Source organism: Panthera uncia, chromosome C2 (assembly GCF_023721935.1).
Source record: "Panthera uncia isolate 11264 chromosome C2, Puncia_PCG_1.0, whole genome shotgun sequence".
Lineage (NCBI taxonomy): Eukaryota > Metazoa > Chordata > Mammalia > Carnivora > Felidae > Panthera > Panthera uncia.
Genome location: NC_064810.1, coordinates 66,258,183 through 66,279,967, shown reverse-complemented (window position 1 = coordinate 66,279,967; position 21,785 = coordinate 66,258,183). Strand labels below are relative to the sequence as shown.

At 37.0% G+C, this 21,785-nt stretch overlaps 1 protein-coding gene across 1 annotated transcript in view; it reads right to left on the bottom strand.

Moving 5' to 3' along the window:
- The window catches only part of SLC15A2 (solute carrier family 15 member 2), a 35,133-nt gene extending 14,269 nt beyond the window's left edge, over nt 1-20,864 (bottom strand). The window contains exons 1-15 of the mRNA XM_049628266.1: nt 20,619-20,864; nt 18,503-18,590; nt 17,767-17,908; nt 14,214-14,306; nt 12,789-12,888; nt 10,885-10,975; nt 10,539-10,616; nt 5,826-5,908; nt 5,283-5,369; nt 5,022-5,111; nt 4,885-4,929; nt 3,815-3,847; nt 3,038-3,126; nt 1,819-1,900; nt 1,099-1,233 (exon numbers count right to left, since the gene is read on the bottom strand). Of these exons, the coding sequence (XP_049484223.1) occupies nt 1,099-1,233; nt 1,819-1,900; nt 3,038-3,126; nt 3,815-3,847; nt 4,885-4,929; nt 5,022-5,111; nt 5,283-5,369; nt 5,826-5,908; nt 10,539-10,616; nt 10,885-10,975; nt 12,789-12,888; nt 14,214-14,306; nt 17,767-17,908; nt 18,503-18,590; nt 20,619-20,756 (1,374 nt within the window). The 5' untranslated portion in view covers nt 20,757-20,864. The remainder of the gene's footprint in view (nt 1-1,098; nt 1,234-1,818; nt 1,901-3,037; nt 3,127-3,814; nt 3,848-4,884; nt 4,930-5,021; nt 5,112-5,282; nt 5,370-5,825; nt 5,909-10,538; nt 10,617-10,884; nt 10,976-12,788; nt 12,889-14,213; nt 14,307-17,766; nt 17,909-18,502; nt 18,591-20,618) is intronic.
- Between the last annotated feature and the right edge of the window lie 921 nt (nt 20,865-21,785).

Here is a 21,785-nt window from a genome sequence, read left to right as displayed (position 1 = left end):
CATCCCAGGGCAGGTGAGCTCATCAGATACTTTCAACTTTGCCCTTTAGCCTAGTAATTCTGTTTTTAGGAATATGCTATATTAGAGTAATTGGAGGCATGCATAAAGATTTATAGTAAGGATGTTCATTATAGGATTATGTATAATAAAAAAATCTTAAATACCTATAAGGATATACCTCAGTAAACTATGATATATCCATAAAATGGAATATCATGTGTCCATTAAAATCATGCTCTCGACAAAGAAGGATGATTATGATATGGTTAATGTTAAGAAAAAAATCAAAGTTCAACACAGCATGTAGAGTTTGAGTACTTTTTAAAAACGTATTTATTCATTTATACAAAAATGCTTAACTGATCATCTCTGGGTAGTGGAATTACAGGTGATTTTTATGTCCTTCTACATACTCTTCAGTTTTCAACAATAGATGTATATTATTTTTATTATTAAAAACAATATCTTAAAATAAATATTTCAGAATATTTACAGTAATATTAGTGAAAATATACAAGCCAAATCCTTCCAGAGGATGTGATATTAGGAAGCAGTTTGAAATAACAATACAAATGACAACCCACTGAGAGCTTACAATGTCCCTGACACTAAGTGCTTTACATATAATATTTATCCTTACAACAGCTTATGGCATAAAAATTATTGCCATTTTACAGATGATGAAACTGAGATTTAGAGATAAAGTATCTTGTTCAGGGTCTTATAGCTATGGAATGGCAGAACCAGGAATTGGACTGGGGCCAGTTTGACTCCACAAGTGTGTGCTTCTAACCACTATATTATGCTGTCACCTTGATGCATAATCTGAATGTGTTTCTTTTTTAAAAAATTTGTTTAGTGTTTATTTATTTTTGAGAGAGAGACAGACAGAGGTGAGCCGGGGAGGGGCAGAGAGACAGGGAGACACAGAATCCAAAGCAGGCTCCAGGCTCTGAGCTGTCAGCACAGAGCCCGACATGGGGATCGAACTCACCAACCAGAAGATCATAACCTGAACCGAAGTTCAGGATGCTTAACCAACTGAGCCACCGAGGTGTCCCTGAATGTGTTTCTAATTAATTCAAGTCCATATCTCACCTGAAAGGATCTGAGGGACTCTTCCAGCAGAGTATTGTTTTCATCTCCCAGTACTGTCACCTTCACCTCATCATCTGCCAGATTCAAGACTTGCAGGAAAATCTCTTGAGGACCGGGCTGCGGTGGGGTCATTCTCTTAGGACATAGAATGCATGTCAGAATTACCAACAAATAACCCTTCAAATACAATGAGAACACATAGCTCTGTCCTATCTCTGACAGCCTAGTCCATCTAGTCAAGAGGACAGTTTTCTCCCTCTGAAGAGTATTTGGCTTAGAAAACTCTGAAGGCAGTTTGGAGGGGGAAGCACCAGCTCAGTGTAGCAAGCACTGATGCTACGTAACAAACTCCATGCTTTTTGACTCAGTTGTGGCCTCATACATCATTCCCCAATAATGGCTATTCCATCTGCCAAATATTCAAAAGCCTGTGTTCCCAAAGGGATGACTAGATACCTTGGATATTAGTGTTTGGGAATTCCTTGACAATATACTCTGAAACACTCAGGTGGGAGGTGGGTGTCATTTTACATTGCTGTTCTACCCTTGTATCTACTCGTTTACCACGGATAGGTATGATGCACCCTCTTTAGATCAGGTACTGTCTAGATCAGGTACTGACTGTGCTAGGTCCCAGGCAACCAGGATTGAACAAATCAGAAGAGTGAATACCATAGATATGGTCTTGCCCTCATGGAGCTTTAGATTTATTGAACTCACATTAATTTTTAACTCTACAGCTGCTGCAACTGCAAACGCCAGGCTTGCTAGGATCATACCAACAGCCATTTTCCTAAGTGATCTGCAGAGGAAAGGGAGAGACAATATATCTAAACTTTAAATCTAAACCCTCTAAGCCTACCATTAAAGACCTTTCCTGATTTGGTCCCAGCTACTCCTCACACTGAAGAGTTATCTGTTAATGCACCACATTTTCCCACATCAACTTTTGTTTATGATGGTCTTTCTATACATTATGTCATCATAACCAAAAATAATAGTAGTGCAGCCAGATATATTGAACATTTGCTATATGCCAGGCACTATACATTTTTACCTCATTTTCTTCTTCTTCATAAGTCTTATTTCCCTGGCACTTTGTTTCCCTTCTTACTGCACTTAATATATATCACATTGTGTAATAATTATCTTGCATGTGTTCTACCTCCTTTATTAAACAGTGAACTCCTTCAGGGCTGGATCTATGCTGTTATATTTGCATGGCATTGGTGCTGAACTCAATAATATCTGCTCAATCAATGAGTAAATGAAAAAAGATCATTTGAATACATTTGAATATGATAATGTGGTCATCAAAAAGAAATTGCTATTAAATCAGGAATTAGAGGAGGCTGGAAAACCCTCTGGTCAAATTTACAAAGAATAACACTTCTTTTCTTTTTAAGTTTTTATTTATATTCCAGTTAGTTAACACACAGTGTAATATTAGTTTCATGTCTACAATATTCAACATTTCCATACAACACCCGGTGCTCCTATTTAGAATGGGGCGAAAGCAGTAATTAGGGACAACTCTATTCCCACTTTGTTTCATATAGACAGTAGAAGATTTAAAGGGATTAGTTGTCATGATAGGCTTTATACTTTGAAGAGGCAACATTCAAGAATAAAGCAACAAGTTGATTTAGGATTCTATTCTCACATACTTTTGACTTTCCATGAAGCTTAGATCTACCTCTTCAACATCACACAGTTCAGTCGGCAATAATGGCTTGGACTGTCTATAATAAGAATTAGTTAGCTCTAATTCCCATCCTCCAGTATCAATAGGCATTTAGTTTAACTTAGATACATAGAAGCAGAAAAATTATAAACCAAAACAAATCATGACTAAGTAGAAAAGTACTGACATTAAACTTTTATCAAGCTGAGCAAATATTAAGTCAGTTTAAATAACAAAGGCATAGTGAGCACTTACGAGAAGTTAATTCCACATTTGGACACCAGTCGATAAATGACAAGGTCAAACAATGGAATGAAGATAAGAACCAGAAGGGGATTTAGTACCTGTAACATCATGGTAAAAAGGATTAATTACACATATTCTTCTACCTCAAGTGTAAGTATGTGCTCTCATTTGCTTGTGTGTACTCTAACGTTCAAACATAGTTTCATTGTACTAAGTATGGAATGATTCCACCTCTCTCAGTCCTTTATACCCAGGACTCTATTTGCCCTGCATAGCACCTCAGCTTCTCAATATCCCACAGAACAAATTTCACTCTGAACCTGTTTTTCTGTCCAATCAGTTGGGAATTTTTCCCTCCCAATTTCACTTATCTTTTCCTGTTCCACAGCCCAAGGGAAAATGTGAAGGAGAGAAGGAGAGAAGGAAGAATTGGGGATTATTAAACAAGGGCTAAAAAAAGAACTGGGAGTCACCAAATTGTGTTTTACTCACACAACAAAGCCTTACACTTTCTTGGACAATATTTCCAAAATACTGTCTTGACATGGAAAAAAAAAACCCCGAGCTTATACTTCTCTTGTGAGATCAAAATTCACTCTACTTGGAAGTGGGCAGGATGTGAAAGAGAAGTGTGGGGCAAAAGGAGAATATTTTCACCCCTATCCTTAATCCTCCTCAGCATACAAGGAAACAAACATCCAGTTATATTTGGTAATCCTGATATTACAGGTAGAAGTATAGATAAGGAAAGCCATAAATCCCCATGAGTATAGAGAAAACTCCTACCTGCATCTGGTCAGGCTGAAGCACAAAAACACCCTGAAAAATTATAATAAATTACACTTGGATGGTGGCTAAAGACAAGAATAGCTTAGATCAAAAATATTGCTAATTAGTAGGAGAGATACATAAGATAAAATTCACCAGGTCTTTAGTTCAGGGCCATGGTTGAGCTTCTAAGGGTATTTGGGGAAACAGACTGGGAATGGCTTCAGGCAATGCTTGCTGAAGGCAGGTAGGCCTAAAAGAGAATTTTCTTTTTCGGTGTACTATGGTTTTCTTGAGAGAGAGTAGAGTCAGTGTGTTTTTGTTAATTTCAGTGACTGCAGTTGTAGGTGATAATGTGCAGAACACAATGTTATGGTTAGGATAATGACTTCCACTAACACACAGTGTTTCCAAAGTTGTTCTCCAGGGGTCAACGAGAGAACAACCATAGTAAATTCTGGACAACCAGAGAAAGGGAAAAGGTAAAATTATAGTTTGCAGGCTCCAAATAGACTGGTTAATAAAATCTTGGTATCATTCCACCTGCCCTCTTCACAACTGAGATGGTAGAAAAACAATATAATAATCTAAGTAGAACAACTGAGAGCCTAGATGAGACTCTGAGTTTGCTAAAGAATGGAGATTGGAAAAACAAAACAATGTTTACAACTTTCCCATTCCTTGTCCATGTACAAAGTACCACATTTATAGGTCCTCTACACGAACCTGGGATGGGCTAAATGTGTAGTGGCACCAATCAAATCCGATGCTACTATGCCCCAGGAAGGCTTAGATGGGAGAAAACATTCTCTATCCCAAGTCTCTATCATTTCATTCACTCTCTTCTCACTACTTCCTTGTATACATTTAAACCTTTCCATCTTTATATTCCTGATTTCTAAAGAGAAGATTCTGTGTTTTTATTTCTAGACTAGCTTTTTAAATTTTGCCTACTCAGTGCCTTCATGTTAAAGGCACCTCTCTTATGATCTTAAGTCAGTTTTCAGGCAAAAACACAAAGAAATTAATTTTTCCCTAATATGGATTATAAAGAAAATAATAGACTTCTCTGGAAAATCTTTTCTCACCAGATTCCCATTCATCCTTGTGGCTTGCAAGGTCCATCGTGAGCCCTAGGGGTGACAGATGCTATTATGAGAAATTCCTTTCCTGTGAGAGGAAAGGGGCTGGAATAAGGAGTTGTTTTCAAAAGAACCATTCTTACCTGCTGATCCAAAAGAGCCCAGAACATGGGAAGTGGGATATATAGGAATAGTACCCTGGTCAGTGCCTTCACATCCATAATGAGCTGCTTCTGCAAGAAAGGGAAAGAAGGAACAGGCTGAATTTCTAGAGTTGGTTTTCTTGTTTAGAGTAGAAATGTCCCAGAACAGTAAGAGAAGAAGTCAAATGCAGTAAGAGGGAATCAGTTTGGACATTGAAAATCTCCATGGAGGCATAAGATATTTCTGCACTTCCAACTTACTGGGTATTTCTCAGCTGCCCAGTCCAGCCAGTGCTGTCGCTTAGGAATGTCTCCAGAGCGGTTGTTGAAACGGTTGGAAATAGCAAACTAGGGCAGAGCATAAATATCAGAGCATAGATACCAGAGCATAGATATCAGAAGTGTGACAAAAAGAAAGCCTCCCATGCCTTTTCTAATTCATTATCCCTTCCCTCAGATACACATACTTTAATTGACTTACTCCAACCCTTTGATTTCATCAGACATTGAATACAGAATATTTCAGATATAATTTTAAACTATTCCTGCATCCTATTGGCAACATATATTACATATACACATTTCAGAAGTTTTTTGTCAATTTACAAAAATGGTTACATTATATTTTTTACTTAATGGTTAAGTAGAGACACAGAGGAAGACTGATTAATCTCAGTTTGCCAAAAGGTACAGAAGTAGAACAGAGTCATTGGGAAAAATGTATACCCATGTTTGAAGGCCTATATGCTCAGCATAGCATCTCTCTCCCATTGATTGAAAAAGGCAGGTAAACAATTCACTCACCCAGATACACTTGACAACTTGACTCACTATGTTTCCTTCAGGAGGTGGTTTTCTGTATATTTTGCTTCCCATTGCAAACACAACTGCAGTTGATACACGAACAAGGTTCTTAGCTTCTCATTCAGCACATTCAGTATGTCAGTACTAAGGACAGGCTGCTGACGTGTTAGGAGTGACTGGCAAAGCTTATAAAGGGAGGGGACTGAGTTAAACTTCCTGACTTTGGAATTACACAAATTATGGGATCCCAGAGAAGAATAAAATGGTCAATAGTTAAGAGAAGTAATCTGTTGAGACTTTCTTGTGCCACAGAAATCAAAGTCATTTCTGAATTCTCTCTTTTTCTTCCATCTCTACATCTGATATGTTACCCACTTTAATTGAGACTCTCTTCAACATATTTCCTATCTGCCCCTTTTTTGTATTACTACTGCTAGGACTCTTGTTTAGTACCTTGGAACCTCTACCCTGGATTATTAAAATGGCTACCAACTAGTTTTTCAATCCCTGGTCTCTTCCTTCTCTTATCTGATGCCAAATTAAAACCTTATTTCTAGGACCTACCTAAAAAGCCCAAACTCCTGGCATGAAAGCTCTTCCCAAATTCATTATTATCCTCATGGCTATTATTATCACTATCCATCTATTGAAGGTTTACTATTATATGCAAAGTGTTAAGCATTTTATATATATTAACAGATTTAACCGGAAAAATATGTACTACTCTCTCCATTTTATTGCAGAAATTGAAGATAAAAGAAATTAAGCAATTTGTACAGATTATATAGTTATAAAATGCCAGAAACTGTATTTTTGACCTGAGATTTGTCTGACTCAAAAATAATATATGCTGTTAACAACCATAAAGCATCTCATTCACTCATTCTTACACTAGACACTTTGCTAGATAAAAAAAGACATGGCCCCTGTGGAGCTCACCTCAATCTACTATTTCCTACTTTATGTTTCATTATTTCCCATTAGGTACTCTACACTCTAACCACTATTCATAATTCTTACAAAAATAATTCTGTGCTATTACTGTACTTGAGCTCATTCTCTTTTCCTTACCCCATATTCTTTAACCACATCTTCACAGCTAATTATAAGTGAATTTTATTTTCTTATTTTTTTCTACATTCCAACTAACCAGCAATTAGATGATATTATTTTTATAATTATGAAATACTAAATATTATTTTTTTCAAGCTTATGAACTAAATTCAGCAGGAAGACTCTATCTTGGTACTGTCCCAAATGTATTTCCCTCCTTAATGGATTTCCCAGCTCCAGCAAGATGTCCCTCTAGAAGTTCTTCTACCAAAGGTGTCTTTGTCAGTGACCAGCAGCACTTTATAGTATCTTTATGCACCAGAATGCCTGAGTCCCCTTACTTTTCCTTACCTTAACTTTCTAAATTCTCTTATTCTCAGTCAGATTGCCTTTATCACTTTTTCTTCATTCATCCTCTGTTTCCCCAAAGCTTGTCCAAATAGCACGCTTTACTTACCACGGGCTTCTTATTGTTGACAGAAAAATGGCTAAGAGAAAGGATGCTAATCCTGGGAGACAAGTGGGCTGCAAAAGAGGTATCTAGACAAGAGGAAGATTTTGGAGGGGAAATAGACCACTCCTAAAACTAAGAATGATCCTAGAAAGAGGCTAGAAATATCAATAGTAGAGTGGACAGTGGACTGATAAAAGGAAGGCCAGGTAATTATATGGGTAAGATCACACTTAAATTTCAAAGCCACTTAACTGAAGAAGAGGAGTAGGAACCTTAAGTTTCTCTACTAATTCTTTCTTGCAGTAGATGATGTTGCCTCCTACTTCATAAAGAAAACACAAGCCTTCAAATAGGAATTGTCTCAACTTCCTGACACAAAATCTATTAATTTCTATATCTACAGCTATCCTCTTCTCCCTCCAGTTAGTTGAAGGTGATATTCCTCCTCTGTACAAAGGTAATTCTGCCATGTGTGCTTTCATACTGATTACACTGTCTTTTTCTCACATCTTCAACTTCTTTCTCTACTGGAGTCTTCCTAATGATATTCAAGCATGCCCAACATACTCTCTTGACTCCATGTCCCATTCAGCTATACATACCATTTTCCCTTTCTTACCTCTTATTCACTTCTCATTCTACTCTAATCTGTCTTGAATCCACCAATGTATCATGACTGATATCACCAAATTAGTGACCTTCTTGTTGCTATATTCAATGGGGATTTTTCTCCCTTATCTCACTTTCCCACTTAGTAACATTTGTTACTCTGAACAATTCCCTTCTTGAAATCCTCTTAGAATCCAAGATAGAACCCCTACCATTTTAGCCATTCCTTCTTAGTCTCATTTGTGAGCTTTTTCTTTTTGCCTATCTTGTAATACTGGCATTCCTCAGGGCTCTAACGTAGCCCTCTTTTACTTTAGTTTTACTATCTCTTAGTTATTTAATCTATTTTTATAGCTTAATTGCTCTTCATACACTACTAGCTCCAGATTTTTATCTACAGCCCAAACATTTCTTCTGAGCTTTAAACCTGTATTTCCAGATAGCTCTTTGATAACCCCAATTACATTTTCAAAGACATCTAAAATGTAATATATCCCAAACTAAATTCATTAGTGTAATGATCCCACTATCTACCTAATTGCTCAAGTCAGAACCCTAATATTCATTGATTTATCTTCTCCATCACTTCACATTTCTAATCATATCAAGTTTTGTCAATTTTACCAGGGCTGAGACTAGTCTGAGCTGAGTGAGACACTCACCTTGAGCACAAAATTTTAAATAATGCCAAGAATTCAGTAATCAAGATAAATAATATCCTTACTTCACCCTTAACCCATTCTTTCTCCACATTATGGTCAGAGACACCACTGAGAAATAAAAATCTAACAATCATTCCTCTGTTCAGAATCTTTTTGTAGCTCCCTAATATTTTGATAAAGTTCTAATTCCTTAAGACTTAAAAGGCCGTTCGTTATTTGGTTTTTGTCACTTTTTTTCTCTTTATCTTTCTCATTTATACCTGGGGCAATCTGGAATTCCTCTAAGGCCTTCAGATATGTCACAATTATCTCTCATTTCCTTGTCTTACAGATATCATGTCTTCTTTGATTAACTCCTGCTAATCTTTTAGGCCTCATCTTAGATACCATTTCTTTAGACAAACATTTTCTGAGCTTCAGAGTTTTAGTCAGACATCCCTCCTTCGTGTTCCTACAACCTTTTCTGTACCTCCCCCACTGTGACACTGATCATACTGTATGGTAAATTCCTGTTTACTATGTATGTCTCCCTTTTCCTGCTGGACTATATAAGTTTTTTGAAGGCATAAACTCTGTGGCTCTCTAATTCATCAATGTAACCCCAATTGCTACACAGGATTTGACACATAAAAGGTTCATTAAATAAATGTTTGTTGAATCAATGAATGAAAAGAATAGATGAATAAATTTATAGTGAAAGGCCAGAGAATTATTTATTCGTACCCAGAAAACTGAAGCAGCTAATAATGACAACTAACACTTGTTTAACATTTCATAGTTTATAAAACATTTAACTTATAGTATCTCTTTTTATCTTTATAATTATTCTGATGTGTTAATATTATTATTGTGCCATGATCCAGAGAAGGAGACATAGCACTAAGTGGAAAACCAGGATGATATTTGGGAAAATGTTTGGTTTCAAAGGGAGAAGGAAGCAGGGAATGTATTATCACAGCTCTCCCGGAATAACACAGAAGTTTCCTTGAAATTGGAATTAGAATCTGAGTATTACTATTAACCACCCCCTGGAAGAAAATAATCAGGACTGAACATTGACTCTTTGGGTTCTTTCTTCCTCTATTGAGTTCTTTATGTGTTGTGCTGGATATCTTCCAGGGGGGTGTCACCCAAAGACTCAGAGTGAGAACAGGTTTCCAGGTCAGTGATTAGGAACAATCACATCCAAGTTTCCCCTTAGACTGCATAAACTAAGCAACACACACATCCTCTTTCCTCTTCCATTATTGGGTTGTCGGTGGTAAGGAGAATGCCACTTGATCTAACTTGCATCAGTTTCCACCTACTCATCCAACTCCCCTCATTCCCTTTGATCAAGAGAAAACTCCTTGGGAGCATTGAAGAGCAGGACAGAAATAGCAAAACCTAGAAGCTACTTTAAAAGAATTAAAAATATCTTCCAATAACCAGATAAATAACTATCAGATGAAATAAGCTAGATTGAGAGAAAGGATTAATTATCTTCCTCGCTTCCTTACATATTGTAGTATAGAACGGTGGATCTCAGCCTTGACTACTCTTTAGAATCACCTAGATATTTAAAAAACTATGGATACCTAGCCTCCATCCTGCAGAGATATTGACTTAATTGCTCCAATATAAGGCACAGGGATTAGTCTTTTTAAAAGCTCCCCAGAAAACTTATTAGTTATATAACCTTGGGCATGTTTCTCCCTTTCCTTCCTTCTTTCCTTTGTGTCTTCTTTCTTTCTTTCTTTCTTTCTTTCTTTCTTTCTTTCTTCCTTGGTTTCTGACTTCATTCTGTTAATTTATCTCCAATGTCTAGAGAAAATCCCTACAATAACACTTACCTAATAGGGTTAGTGTGAGGACTGAATAAAATAGTGCTTAGATGATGCTTTTTATGTAGCAGGCATCAGTGATTATTAATTTCCTCTGTCCCAGTGTACTTACCAAGAGCTATCACCATTAGTAATCCTGGAACTCCAAAAGCCAATGCATAGCAGTCTTCCCCAAAACACTGCACATCTCCTAGGCCAGAAGAAAGTAACCTTGAATCTTGAATCTTTGGTGTTCTATTCTGCAAGCTCAAGTTTGTGAGGTCATAGACATAGCCATCCTCTTTCTTCCCATCACCTCATCCATAATCTTTCTTTTGGGCCAGACAAATCAAGATTAAAAGAAATTCTCAGATTTTTAAGCCCTTGTAAAAGTAGAGGATGAAGAGCAGGAAGCCTTGAAAAGATTTTTGACTGGTCAGAGAAAACCTTACACAGGGCCCCTTAGAAAAGATCCTAACCTCTAAGCATGGGTGTGATAAATGTAGAAATCAAGCTCCCTGCATTGATGGAGAGGTAGAAGACTGAGAAATACCTAGTCCGTTCCTCTGCCTGAAAAACAAAAAAACAAAAAATAAGTGTGATGTGCCTCCTAGCTCATCTACCCTACGTTCAGACTAAGCTGGAGGTACATGCACAGAAACAGATTCAGATATTGCCTCCATGATATCTGAAAAACATATTAGATATTTTAACACATAACCCATACAAACATTTACCCATCTTTCAAACCTAGTACAAGCATCTTTAACACTCTTATACCCCTCCTGGGAAAAAAATAATCATCCTATAATACTGTGCCACTTGTGTCCTATATATGTCCTAATATTAATTTCTTTCCATTAAATGTCTGTTTCATTGGGTAGGCTGAGAGTTCCTTTAGCACAGAAATCATATCTTGCTCATTTTTGTGTTCCCTACTACCTAGCATAGTCCCTGACACATATTACAGACTCAACACATTTTTATAGACTGAATTAATTAAGTGAATGATTGAGTTAAATAATAAATTTTATGGAATGTGTGGTATAGGAATAGTACTAGAACATAGGACAGTGGGTTAAATTGTTGATCAAGCAGGGTAGTTCACTTAGTGCTTATGGGAAGTCTGCCAGAGAGTATAAAAGGAAGTCCGTGGGCTTAGAAGTGGTTGGTGGAAACTTGGAAGTAGGTTTGTCTTATTATTCAAATATCTTTGCAGAGCAGTTACTGAATGAAACAACTTTAAAATATAGGCTTTTGTTTGTCTGTTTGTTTTTGTTGTTGTTGTTGTTTTTATTCATTATGCTTCATTCTGGTACCACAGATCTTTTCCTGACATGGTAGCACAATCTGTCCTTCCCTATTTTCTGTTTACAGTGTTTGGTTCCTCTTCTGGTCCCCTTCTAAATCTATTCCACTCACCTATTTGTACAGTTCATTGTGCCTAGAATCCCAAAGGTTGCCAAAGGTCGGTATTTCTCCAAAGTCAGCAAGCAATTATGATCTATGGTACCCCGGGCAGATAGGGAATATAAAATAATAACTCAAGTGGTCCGAAGGGGAGGAGATACACAAGAAGCAGGACACAGAGAAAGAACAGAGAGACAAAAACCAGAAACATGAGAAATTGCTATAGATGAGGGAATAATACATGAAGACAGACAAAAAAGAAAAGTGAGAGCAAAAGAGAGAAAGCCAAAAATGTTGCCTATTTAAAAATAGACTACTTTCCCTGCCTAATTATCAAGCTTCCTCGTTTAGGCCCATTTGCAGCTTATTCATACCTGTTCCCCGCCCTCCCCTCCCCCCCATTAATAGTGGAAAGTAGGAAAAGAGGAAATGATCATTCAGACAAGTTCATCTATAGAATCTCATTCTATTTTATTCTGAACGATCATTTCCCCCTTTCATAGAATTTCAGCCAGATGTACTTAAATCATCTCTACACTGCTTATTATCTCCCATTCTCGAAGTACCTGCCAAGGTTCTTCTCAAATACTTCAAGTGAGAGTAAACTCACTGCTTCAAACTCTTTTGGAATTTTTCCTTCCATCAAGCAAAAAACTTCCTATAGCTTTCACCCACTAGTTCTGATTTAATTACTATCAATATTTATAGACAGTTATAATATTCTCTTTAATTCTTATGTAGGCTGAATATCTCCAATTCTTTCAACCTTTCTTCATAAGATGTGTCTTAGTCCATTCACCACCCTGGTTACTTTCCTTTGAACATGTTTCAGTGTTTCAATTAATGACCAGTACCCAGCACCTAATAGAACTGACCTGTGGATTACTTCAATCTTGGCAAATAGCTACCTGCTAGGTACCTTTTTAATGCCTGCTCTACGTTCTTGAAAACACAGAAATAACAGGTCTCTTACATGTTTTTCTTCAAACTGGTCTCCACCAAAAGCTGCCACGCAGGGCTTGATACCTCCTGTCCCCAAAGCTATTAGACTCAGGCCAACCAATGATAAGACTCTGAAATGGAGAGGTAAGGATATAACCATATTGATATGAAGCACAACTGCAGAAATTGGATGTACAAGAGCAAAGATTCCTTTCACATTTCTTTACATTTCTGCAGGCACTTTCCATCTGCCTTCATTCCTCGGAGAGACCCAGAGACACTTAAAATATTTATGACCTTTGAGCCTCTGCCAGAAAGTATGCATTGCAAGGGGGCATTTTGTCCCTGAGAGCTCCATTTACCCTTTGTGTGCAAGAGATAGAAGCAGATACTGAAGGAATTGCACAGTTAAAGCACTGTTTTCAATCTTGTCTTAATTTAAGGAATATACCGACAGAAGGGCCTTATAAACACCTATCCCATATACCCTTCCTAACCACAAAACAAAATGTTAAAATTCTTTATGATTAATAGGAGAAGTGTCACTTTTTGTTGGGACACTGAGAAGGAGGTATCTAATATTTATTAAATTTTAAAATTCTTAATTCATTAGATAAATACATGTACAGGCAGATTATAAACATGAATACATATGATCTACTTCTTGAACAACTGTAACCCTCCTCTTTACTGACTGAATCAACTGACATCAGTATGTATCAAATGCCTCTGGCCTAATAAACATCAATAGCTTAAATAAAGAGGGATAGAGCAATTGGAATATATGGAACTTAAATGAAAATAATCCAAGCTTTGAATAGGATTTCTGCAATGCACACTATAAAGAAATATTATGCACATTTTTAGTCCTAGCAAAGTACAGATGTATGGGTGGGTGAATAAGTGGGGAAATATGAGGGGCATCAAGTTTTAATAATTGTCTCTAAGAAGGGTGCCTGGGTGGCTCAGTCAATTAAGGGTCCAACTTCTGCTCAGGTCATGATCTCACAGTCCGTGAATTTGAGCCCGCGACAGGCTCTGTGCTGACAGCTCAGAGCCTGGAGCCATATTCATATTCTGTGTCTCCCTCTCTCTGCTCCTCCCCTGCTCATGCTCTGTCTCTCTCTGTCTCAAAAATAAACAAAAACATTAAAAAAATTAAAAAAAATAATTGTCTTTAAGAATATGATGAGTTTTTATGAAAAGGAAACTAGCTAGGCATTCTACAAGTCTCCAAATGTTTAATAAAAACAAATGAGGACAGCTAAAGTAAGCAAGAGTTCAACTGATCACAAAATAATTTTTTTTCTCAACCACTTTGGTAATAAAACAATAGGTTGGAAAATAAAGGGACATCTCTGGTAAGAAAATAGAAAATAACCTGTAATGAATGTGTGAGACATTGACCTGTCTAATGAAAGAAAAGTTGTTCAGTTTATTCCATGATTTTACTCACGTGTGTACCATTTGTCCCCCCAGTATTGGTAAGGCACCCAAGGACTTGACCACATGGCCAAGCACATACACCAAGGAGAGATAGATGATTGTCCTGTTGAGAGAGTTAAATCAGTCAGTCTACAAACAGAATCGAGAGAGTTGAGTAATACAGACTCAGAATTCATACTGTTCTCAGTGCCAGAATAAATGGAATGGAAGGAGGAAGGGGAGGAGGAGGAAAGAATTACCTGAGAAATGTACATAGATATAGGAGTGGTAAATGAAGTAAACAAACCAGAAAAAAGAGAGAGCAACTCTTTACCCGGTAGTGTTAGAGGTAATGGACATTCCCTTCAAGCTTTTTTCTCATATATGACATGTCCTTTTCCCCACTCACTCTACACTGGTTGGATCCACTGGTTGGATTTGCATCCACTGGTTGGATTTGCAGCAAATGACGTTTTAAACTATGAGAACCAGGACAATAGGTTACTTTGACCAGAGGTGTTGTTATCAAGGAACGTCTTTGGCACTAGAAATCAATAGGAATCAAGAAAAAAACTGCAGGTAAATAGGAAAAAAGAATGAGTAACATAAAGAACTTTCTCTAAACCCAACCAATGGGATGGATAAAAAGGCTCTCAGGTTCAGCCTGATTACTCGAACACTTGGGTTAATTGTAACCCCTACCACAGTTACTTCATGTTCAGGTTATCAAGGGTAAGAAAGGAGTCAGGGACTATGAAGAGACTGCCCAGTGATAAAGGTCATGCAGTTGGTAGGGACTTCTTGGGTTGTTTTTCCAAGAAATCTGAACGGCAAATAGGAAGTGGAACAGCGAAGAATTCCAGGAAGAACATATGTAGAGATTTACACACTAAAATATAGCACACTACTACCTTTATGATATATTCCTTATGTGCATTACCATGCCAGCATTCTCTTTAAATATAAGTAGAATGTTAGTACTAGAAAGAACCTTGGAGATTATATAGTTTACACCTGTGATTTTAAAGTGTTATATGCTAATGTGGAATATAAAGAATGAAATGAAAGTATCAGACAGAGGCTGGATATGCCATCAATCTCAGGTTGTGGATTTCTTATTCTAAATGCCTACTCTCTTTCAGTTGGTTCTCCAGGGAAGGGACCTTAGAAGGTTTATAATGGCAAGTAGGGTATAAGAAGTTGGGTGACTAATCCAGGGCATTAATTGCGTATGACAATTAATATCAAAGGAAGGGGACAGGCTTTCCCAAAAGGCATGTAGCATCTTCTGGAGAAGAGTTTTCTTTGTTGGAATAAAAAGAATAAATAGAAGGGGAATGAAAAAGGACTGAAAAAAAGGCCAGTTATCATGAACCCAAAAGAGATGATCTCTGCGAGAAAAAAACAAAAGAAGTGTAAGCTGGAATAATAGAGTCTGAGTAGGGAGATCAGAGCAATATCAGATTGTTGGACTAAAGGGATAAAGGAAGTATAAGTGGTTTAGAAAGAAAATAAGCAACATTTTAGGTGAAAGGCTCAGGAAATTAGTCTAGGATATGAAGAATATAAGAGGAAGCTAATGGTAGGAAACTTTAACAGAAAGAGAAAGAAGTCAAGATAGACTTGGACATTCTGCATTTGAAAGGGGGTCATTGAAATCCTAACCACAGGAAACAAAAGTTTTCTGGATAGACTTGACCAATCTTTCATTTGCAAATGAGGAAGGTGAAATCCTGAGAGGTCGAAGAACCTTCCTAGAGTGACATTCTAATTAATTAGTATTAGGGTTAGGTATAGAACTTCTACTTTCTAACTTACAGCCCAGTGTTCCTTCAGTTTTAATATAGACAAGTTAATGTGGAAAAGGAAAGGAAAGAGGGAGAGGTTTTAAGTTTTATTTCACAACCAGAGCCATTTTTAATGAGAGTTTAGGAACTGAGAAGGAGTATGTGCAGTGATGGCAGAGAAAGAAACCTAGCATGAAGAGGGGCAGCTCTGATGAGACAAAAAATATAGGAGAGGGAAAAAACATGCTATATACCTATTCAGAGAAAGAGAAAGGAGATGGTAGTAAACACATTCATTAAGAGAGTGGCTGTAAGTCCAAACCAATAGGCATGGGGACACAGAGCATAAAAATCACACTAGAGACTATGACTAAAAATGTTTGGCTCTCTTAAAAGCAACTTGACATAAAAAAAAAAAAGCATTCTAGCATGTAGTTAGCCCTCTCAGTAGATGTTTATAGAAATCATGAAAAGCCATATCCATGCTTCAATTTTAAAGGAAGTCATTTTAAAAATAAATAAAAGTACTAGGGCATTTATGGGAGTCTTTTATTCTATAACTGAATAAAGATCATGACTTATACTTTTTATTCTGCATATAGTACCAATCTCCTATCTGGATGGACTTGGTAACCAATATTACATAAGTAGCAAACATAATCCACCATCTTTCTCTCAAGTCAAGAAACTGTATTCACTACTGTGTTATGGTTGTAGTCATATATTAAATGCTAAGTAAACACTTTAGAACAATGAATATATATAAGCCAAGTGAGATATAAACCAATGTTTACTAGAAAGGATTCCTTGGAATACTAGGTCCACAAAATATCCTGAAAAAATATTCCATTGTGAAATAAGTTTGGGAATTACTACATACCATAACACAACATAACATAATCACTACATAACATAACATAACAATTTCTTGTTAATTGTACAGTGTGTATTAGCATGTTAAAGGCTATAAGAAGTCATGCAGTAAAGAAATCTTTTTAACTTTGTTCAGCCTAGCATTTTCCAAACTTATTTGACTATGAGAGCTTTATCTTCCTATATTATACTCATTGTATCCTATCAACCTATTTCAACAAAATGCTCTTTGAGAAATACTAATTAAGACAAATCCATAGATGACAAAGCCATAGAAAATAAGTTGGGAATGGATAGCCAAGATCCATTCATTTCTAGCCTATGAGGATAATGTTGTAGGGGAAACTATAACATCCCATACATGTCTCTTGGTGCTATTTTCAGAGACTTAAAAGGTGCAGAACTGAATAGACCATCAGCGTAATTCATGAATATATTATATTCTTAAGAAACAAACCACAGAAAGAGTTTAGAGAAAAGAAACAGTAAAACAGCTAAAAAGGGGGACTCATAAGAATATACTAAAGGAGTTGGGATGATTCGCTCTGGAGAAGAGATGGAGAGTATATGAAGTAACTACACTGAGGTCTCTAAAATTATAAATTTTCTGGTGGGTAGCAATCTTTATCATCCCTGAGATTATAACAAGAATTGGTCTTAAACTGTAGAATGGGAGATTAAAATTAGATTTAAGAAAAATAAAAATAAAAAAATTCCTGATTGAAAAGGATGCAAAAAAAAAAAAAAAAGGAAGAAAACTGATAATGAAGAGAGATAGTCTTTCTGTGTTGTCAATCTTAAAGAGATACATATTTGTCATGGATGACACAAGTATATTTTTGCTTGGAAGCAAGCAGCAAGAAGTGGAAAAATCTCTGCACAATTAATCTGCAATGTGGGGATGTGACCGCCCATCTTCCTTACTTGAATTTTCCCAGCCATGAGTCAGCAATGGCTGCTCCCAGGATGGGAGTGAAATAACAGAGGCTGCTGAAGGCATGGTATATAGATGTGGAGGTGTCTTCATTCCAGTGCAGGAAATACAGGAAATACAGGGTCAGCACAGCTGAGGTGAAAAGGGATAAAGAAAACAAGACAGATACATTAAAATGATTCATGGAGAAGTATATTTCAGCTCTGGTCTTTGAAGGTGATCTTGACCTTCAACACTACTATCAGTGAAGTGACTGAGGAGTGACTGTCAGGCAATAGAAGCAGGGACCATGGACATTGTGGGAGTGAATGAGGCTATGCTTAGTGTACAAATGTGGTATTTCTCCCTTAAGTCCATGTACATACATAGCATTTAAGCCAATCCCAAAGATGCTTCCAACGTCACGGCCTTCTCCTTCTCAGCAATAGACCTGAGAAACAGGTCTGTTCATAGACCTGAGAAACATGTATGAAAATAGAAGGAAGTTTTCACACTTATATTCTTACAGACTGTTTTCTGGTATCTGTAAGGCCTTTCTGTTCTTGGTTTGTCACTAGGTGAAATCCCATGCAGTATTTATTGGCAATGTTTGCCAGAGGAAAAGATCAATATGGATAAAGGTAGAAAGTGTGGATAAGGGAAATAAGTACATAAAGAAGACCACGTGTTTCCCAACATGGGGTGAGGGTGAGTGGAGAAGAGAAAGAATTTGGGACACAAAATTACCTTTCATGCCATAATAGGAAAAACGCTCACAGAATTCATTCACCACAATGAAGGCAATGCTCAGTGGATAGTTGGAGCCACAAATTTTCTATGAAATAAAAAGGCAGTAGTTCAAGCATGAGCTTTTCCCCTCTATTTAGTCACTAAATTGCTCTATGACACACAAATTCATTTACTTGAAATCATCATGATAGGTAACATGAAGCAAAGGCCCCTACTCTTCATGAAACAGCTATTATCACACTAAAAAGTACTTGTATTGCTGACTTAGGAGTAATAGAAGCTATTTTGAATATTACTTTGTTCCTCATTCATTTAACATGGAACTGCTCAGACATTCCTTGACCCTACATACCAGGACCTCCCATCTACCTACAAGCAACTGAAAAGCCTGGGGCTCTGAGTAGGAGAGTAATCATACTTATTTTTAAGAGCAGAACAAAGAATTAGCCTATAGAGCACTTGACATCCAAGCAGTTACATTTAAATGGGTACTTTTCTTAAAGTTTATTTATTTATTTTGAGAGAGAGAGCACGAGTCGGGGAGGAGCAGAGAGGAGAGAGAGAGAATCCTAAGCAGACTCTGTGCTGCCAGTGGTATTTCTCCCAACATGGGGCTTGAACTCATGAAACTGAGATCATGACCTGAGCTGAAACCAAGAATTGAATGCTTAACCAACTGAGCCATCCAGGCGCCCCCGAAGCAGTTACTTTTAGAGGTCAATAACCTCCTTAGTTCTACTGTTTGAACTAACCTCTCTTGTTCCCACCTTCCCTGTTCATGATACCAGGAGGATCCTGGCAATATGATGGCTTACCATTCAGAGCCTGGTGGAACCAGGCTCAGAGTCCAGCTAGATTCCTAAAGGTAAGCTGATTGATCACCTTGAACTTAGAGAGTTCTTAAATCTTATAACATTAAATGTCCACTCTTCCTATGAAAGTCATTCTATAACATTTTCTTGCTAATCCTATTGGACATTAAAAGGACTATATGCTGTATCAGTCAGTATATAAGGAATGTCATGTTTAATTTCAAATCCCTACCCATTATGATTGCCCAACTTACATGAGGTGGGGAGGGAGATATCTGTACTTTGGACAGTCAAATCTCATCATGAAATTTATATTGCCTCTTATTTCATAAGAAATAACATGCATCTTTGTAAGCAGCCTTAAATTTTCTGGGACCAGAAGAGATATAACTAAATAAATAGATGAAGTAATAAATTAATGTTTTCATTTTTTTTACCTATATAGATGGATATAAACAACCCTCCTAAATATTAATATATATTAATATATTAACTTGCTAAAAAGCTTCTTACTTTCCCATCTCACAGCTTGAGAATTATACAACCTAGAGTTTAGTTAATACACTTTACTGGCTATGTAATACCGTCACTGGCTGTGTTAACATATTAACTCTGGACATACTACTATACCTGTTTTTATGTTTACTTTCATTATTCCAAAGAAATAGGAATACTACCACCTCTTGGCACATAGTGAGAACTAACTAAATATTGGCTATTATTACTATATCCTCTCCACTTACAGGATTTTGATATGAAGGTTGAATGAGATAACGAATTTGGAAGTGTTTCACAAGTATATAATGCAAACATTATTATTTCTTTGTTTCTCTGTCCTGTTTCCACTGTAAACTGGCACACATAATAACAGACACTGCATCTATTCTAAAACTTTCCTTGGTGTCCAGCATAAGACTCTGAATCCAGGGGGAACGAAGGGCTGAGTTTTTATACTGGTAAAGAAAGAACAATTACACACAGTTCTCCAGGCAAGAATGCTTGCCAAGTTTCCCTGGATATTCAAATTGCTTCTTTTTTCACCCCAGAGAAACTCAGAATATACAATGAGATACAGCAAAGTCTTGTATCCCAGCTGAAGAAATCTCACTACCTCTTCCTACTGCTTCTTCTCCTAAGTAAAGAAAACTTCTGGTTAGATTTGGTTTTCAGGTTAATTCTAATTCCAAGTGAGAATAGTTTTTGATACCCTAATACAGCTCAGCCTGACACTCCAGAGGCCAAGAAGAACCAAAAGAGCAAGTCTGTTCCTGTCAGAAGCAGAATTAAATCTGGGGACTCACCGGAGGTGGCTTCTTTGGGAGGCTGAGGGGTTGAGGTGGTACCTCTTCAGTGGAGACAGGTGAAAACAGAGTTTCCTTGGACTCATTTTTCTGGAAGGGATTCATAGCTGGCTCCTTAGTCTCTCTCTCCTCAAGCATTTGGCTTCGGTAGGAAGTTGGGACAGCTGCCAGCCTACTGTGAAAACGGGCACTGGGAGTGGACTAGGTTTAACCCTGTGGGTGTCAGCTTCAGCAGCTGCCTGACCAAAAGCAAAGCACACAGCTATGGGAAAAGAAAGGGTTGGGTCTCAGAGGCTAGTTCAAAATAATGATTAAATAAAAGAGCTTGAGGAAGTAAGAAGAACACATCACAAGATGGGGCAAGACAATGCTGGAGAATTGCAAAAGAGTGCAAAATAGCTAAGAATACCATGCCTCAAGTATAGATTGATTTCAGGATCACAATAGCTGCCATTTATTGAACATCTATTATGGCCAACAATAATATATATGTATTACATATGTATTATATATATAATATCTATCTATCTATCTATCTATCTATCTATCTATATTTTAATTCTTAGTACAATCCCCATTTTATAGGAACTAATGTCCCAACAGGTTGAGTAATTTGTCCAAAGTCGTGTGGTCAGTAAATGGCAGGTCTGGAATTTTAACTGCCATGAGAGATGGGAGATTCATATCAGTAATGCCTATGGACATTATTCAGGAATGGAGGGTATATGGAAATGGAAATGTAGGAATATAGGGGAATTGAAATGCACTGAAGAGAGAAAGTAATCACGAAATTGAATTTGGAAATATAGAAAAGATGTTGATTTTGGTTTTCAACATAATAAAGTTCAACTAGAACTATCCTATAAACAGTTAAAGAGGTGGAGCTAACGAAAATCAGAGAAAAGGGTTGGTGATGTACATTTGGAAATCACTCTTCTTCGCTAAATTCAGCCCTTGTGTTTTCATCACTTCAGGATGAATCCATCATTTTATGAATAAAGGAAATCCAATCTGAGCAAAAATTATGAACTGGTCACTTTCTAGATATGATTGCAATCACGATTTTCATCAATACTTAGTGATGATGACAGATGTATTTTATACAGTAAGTCAATGGGGAACAAAAATGTATGATGCCCTTCCAGTTGTTAGTGAAAAGATAAAAGA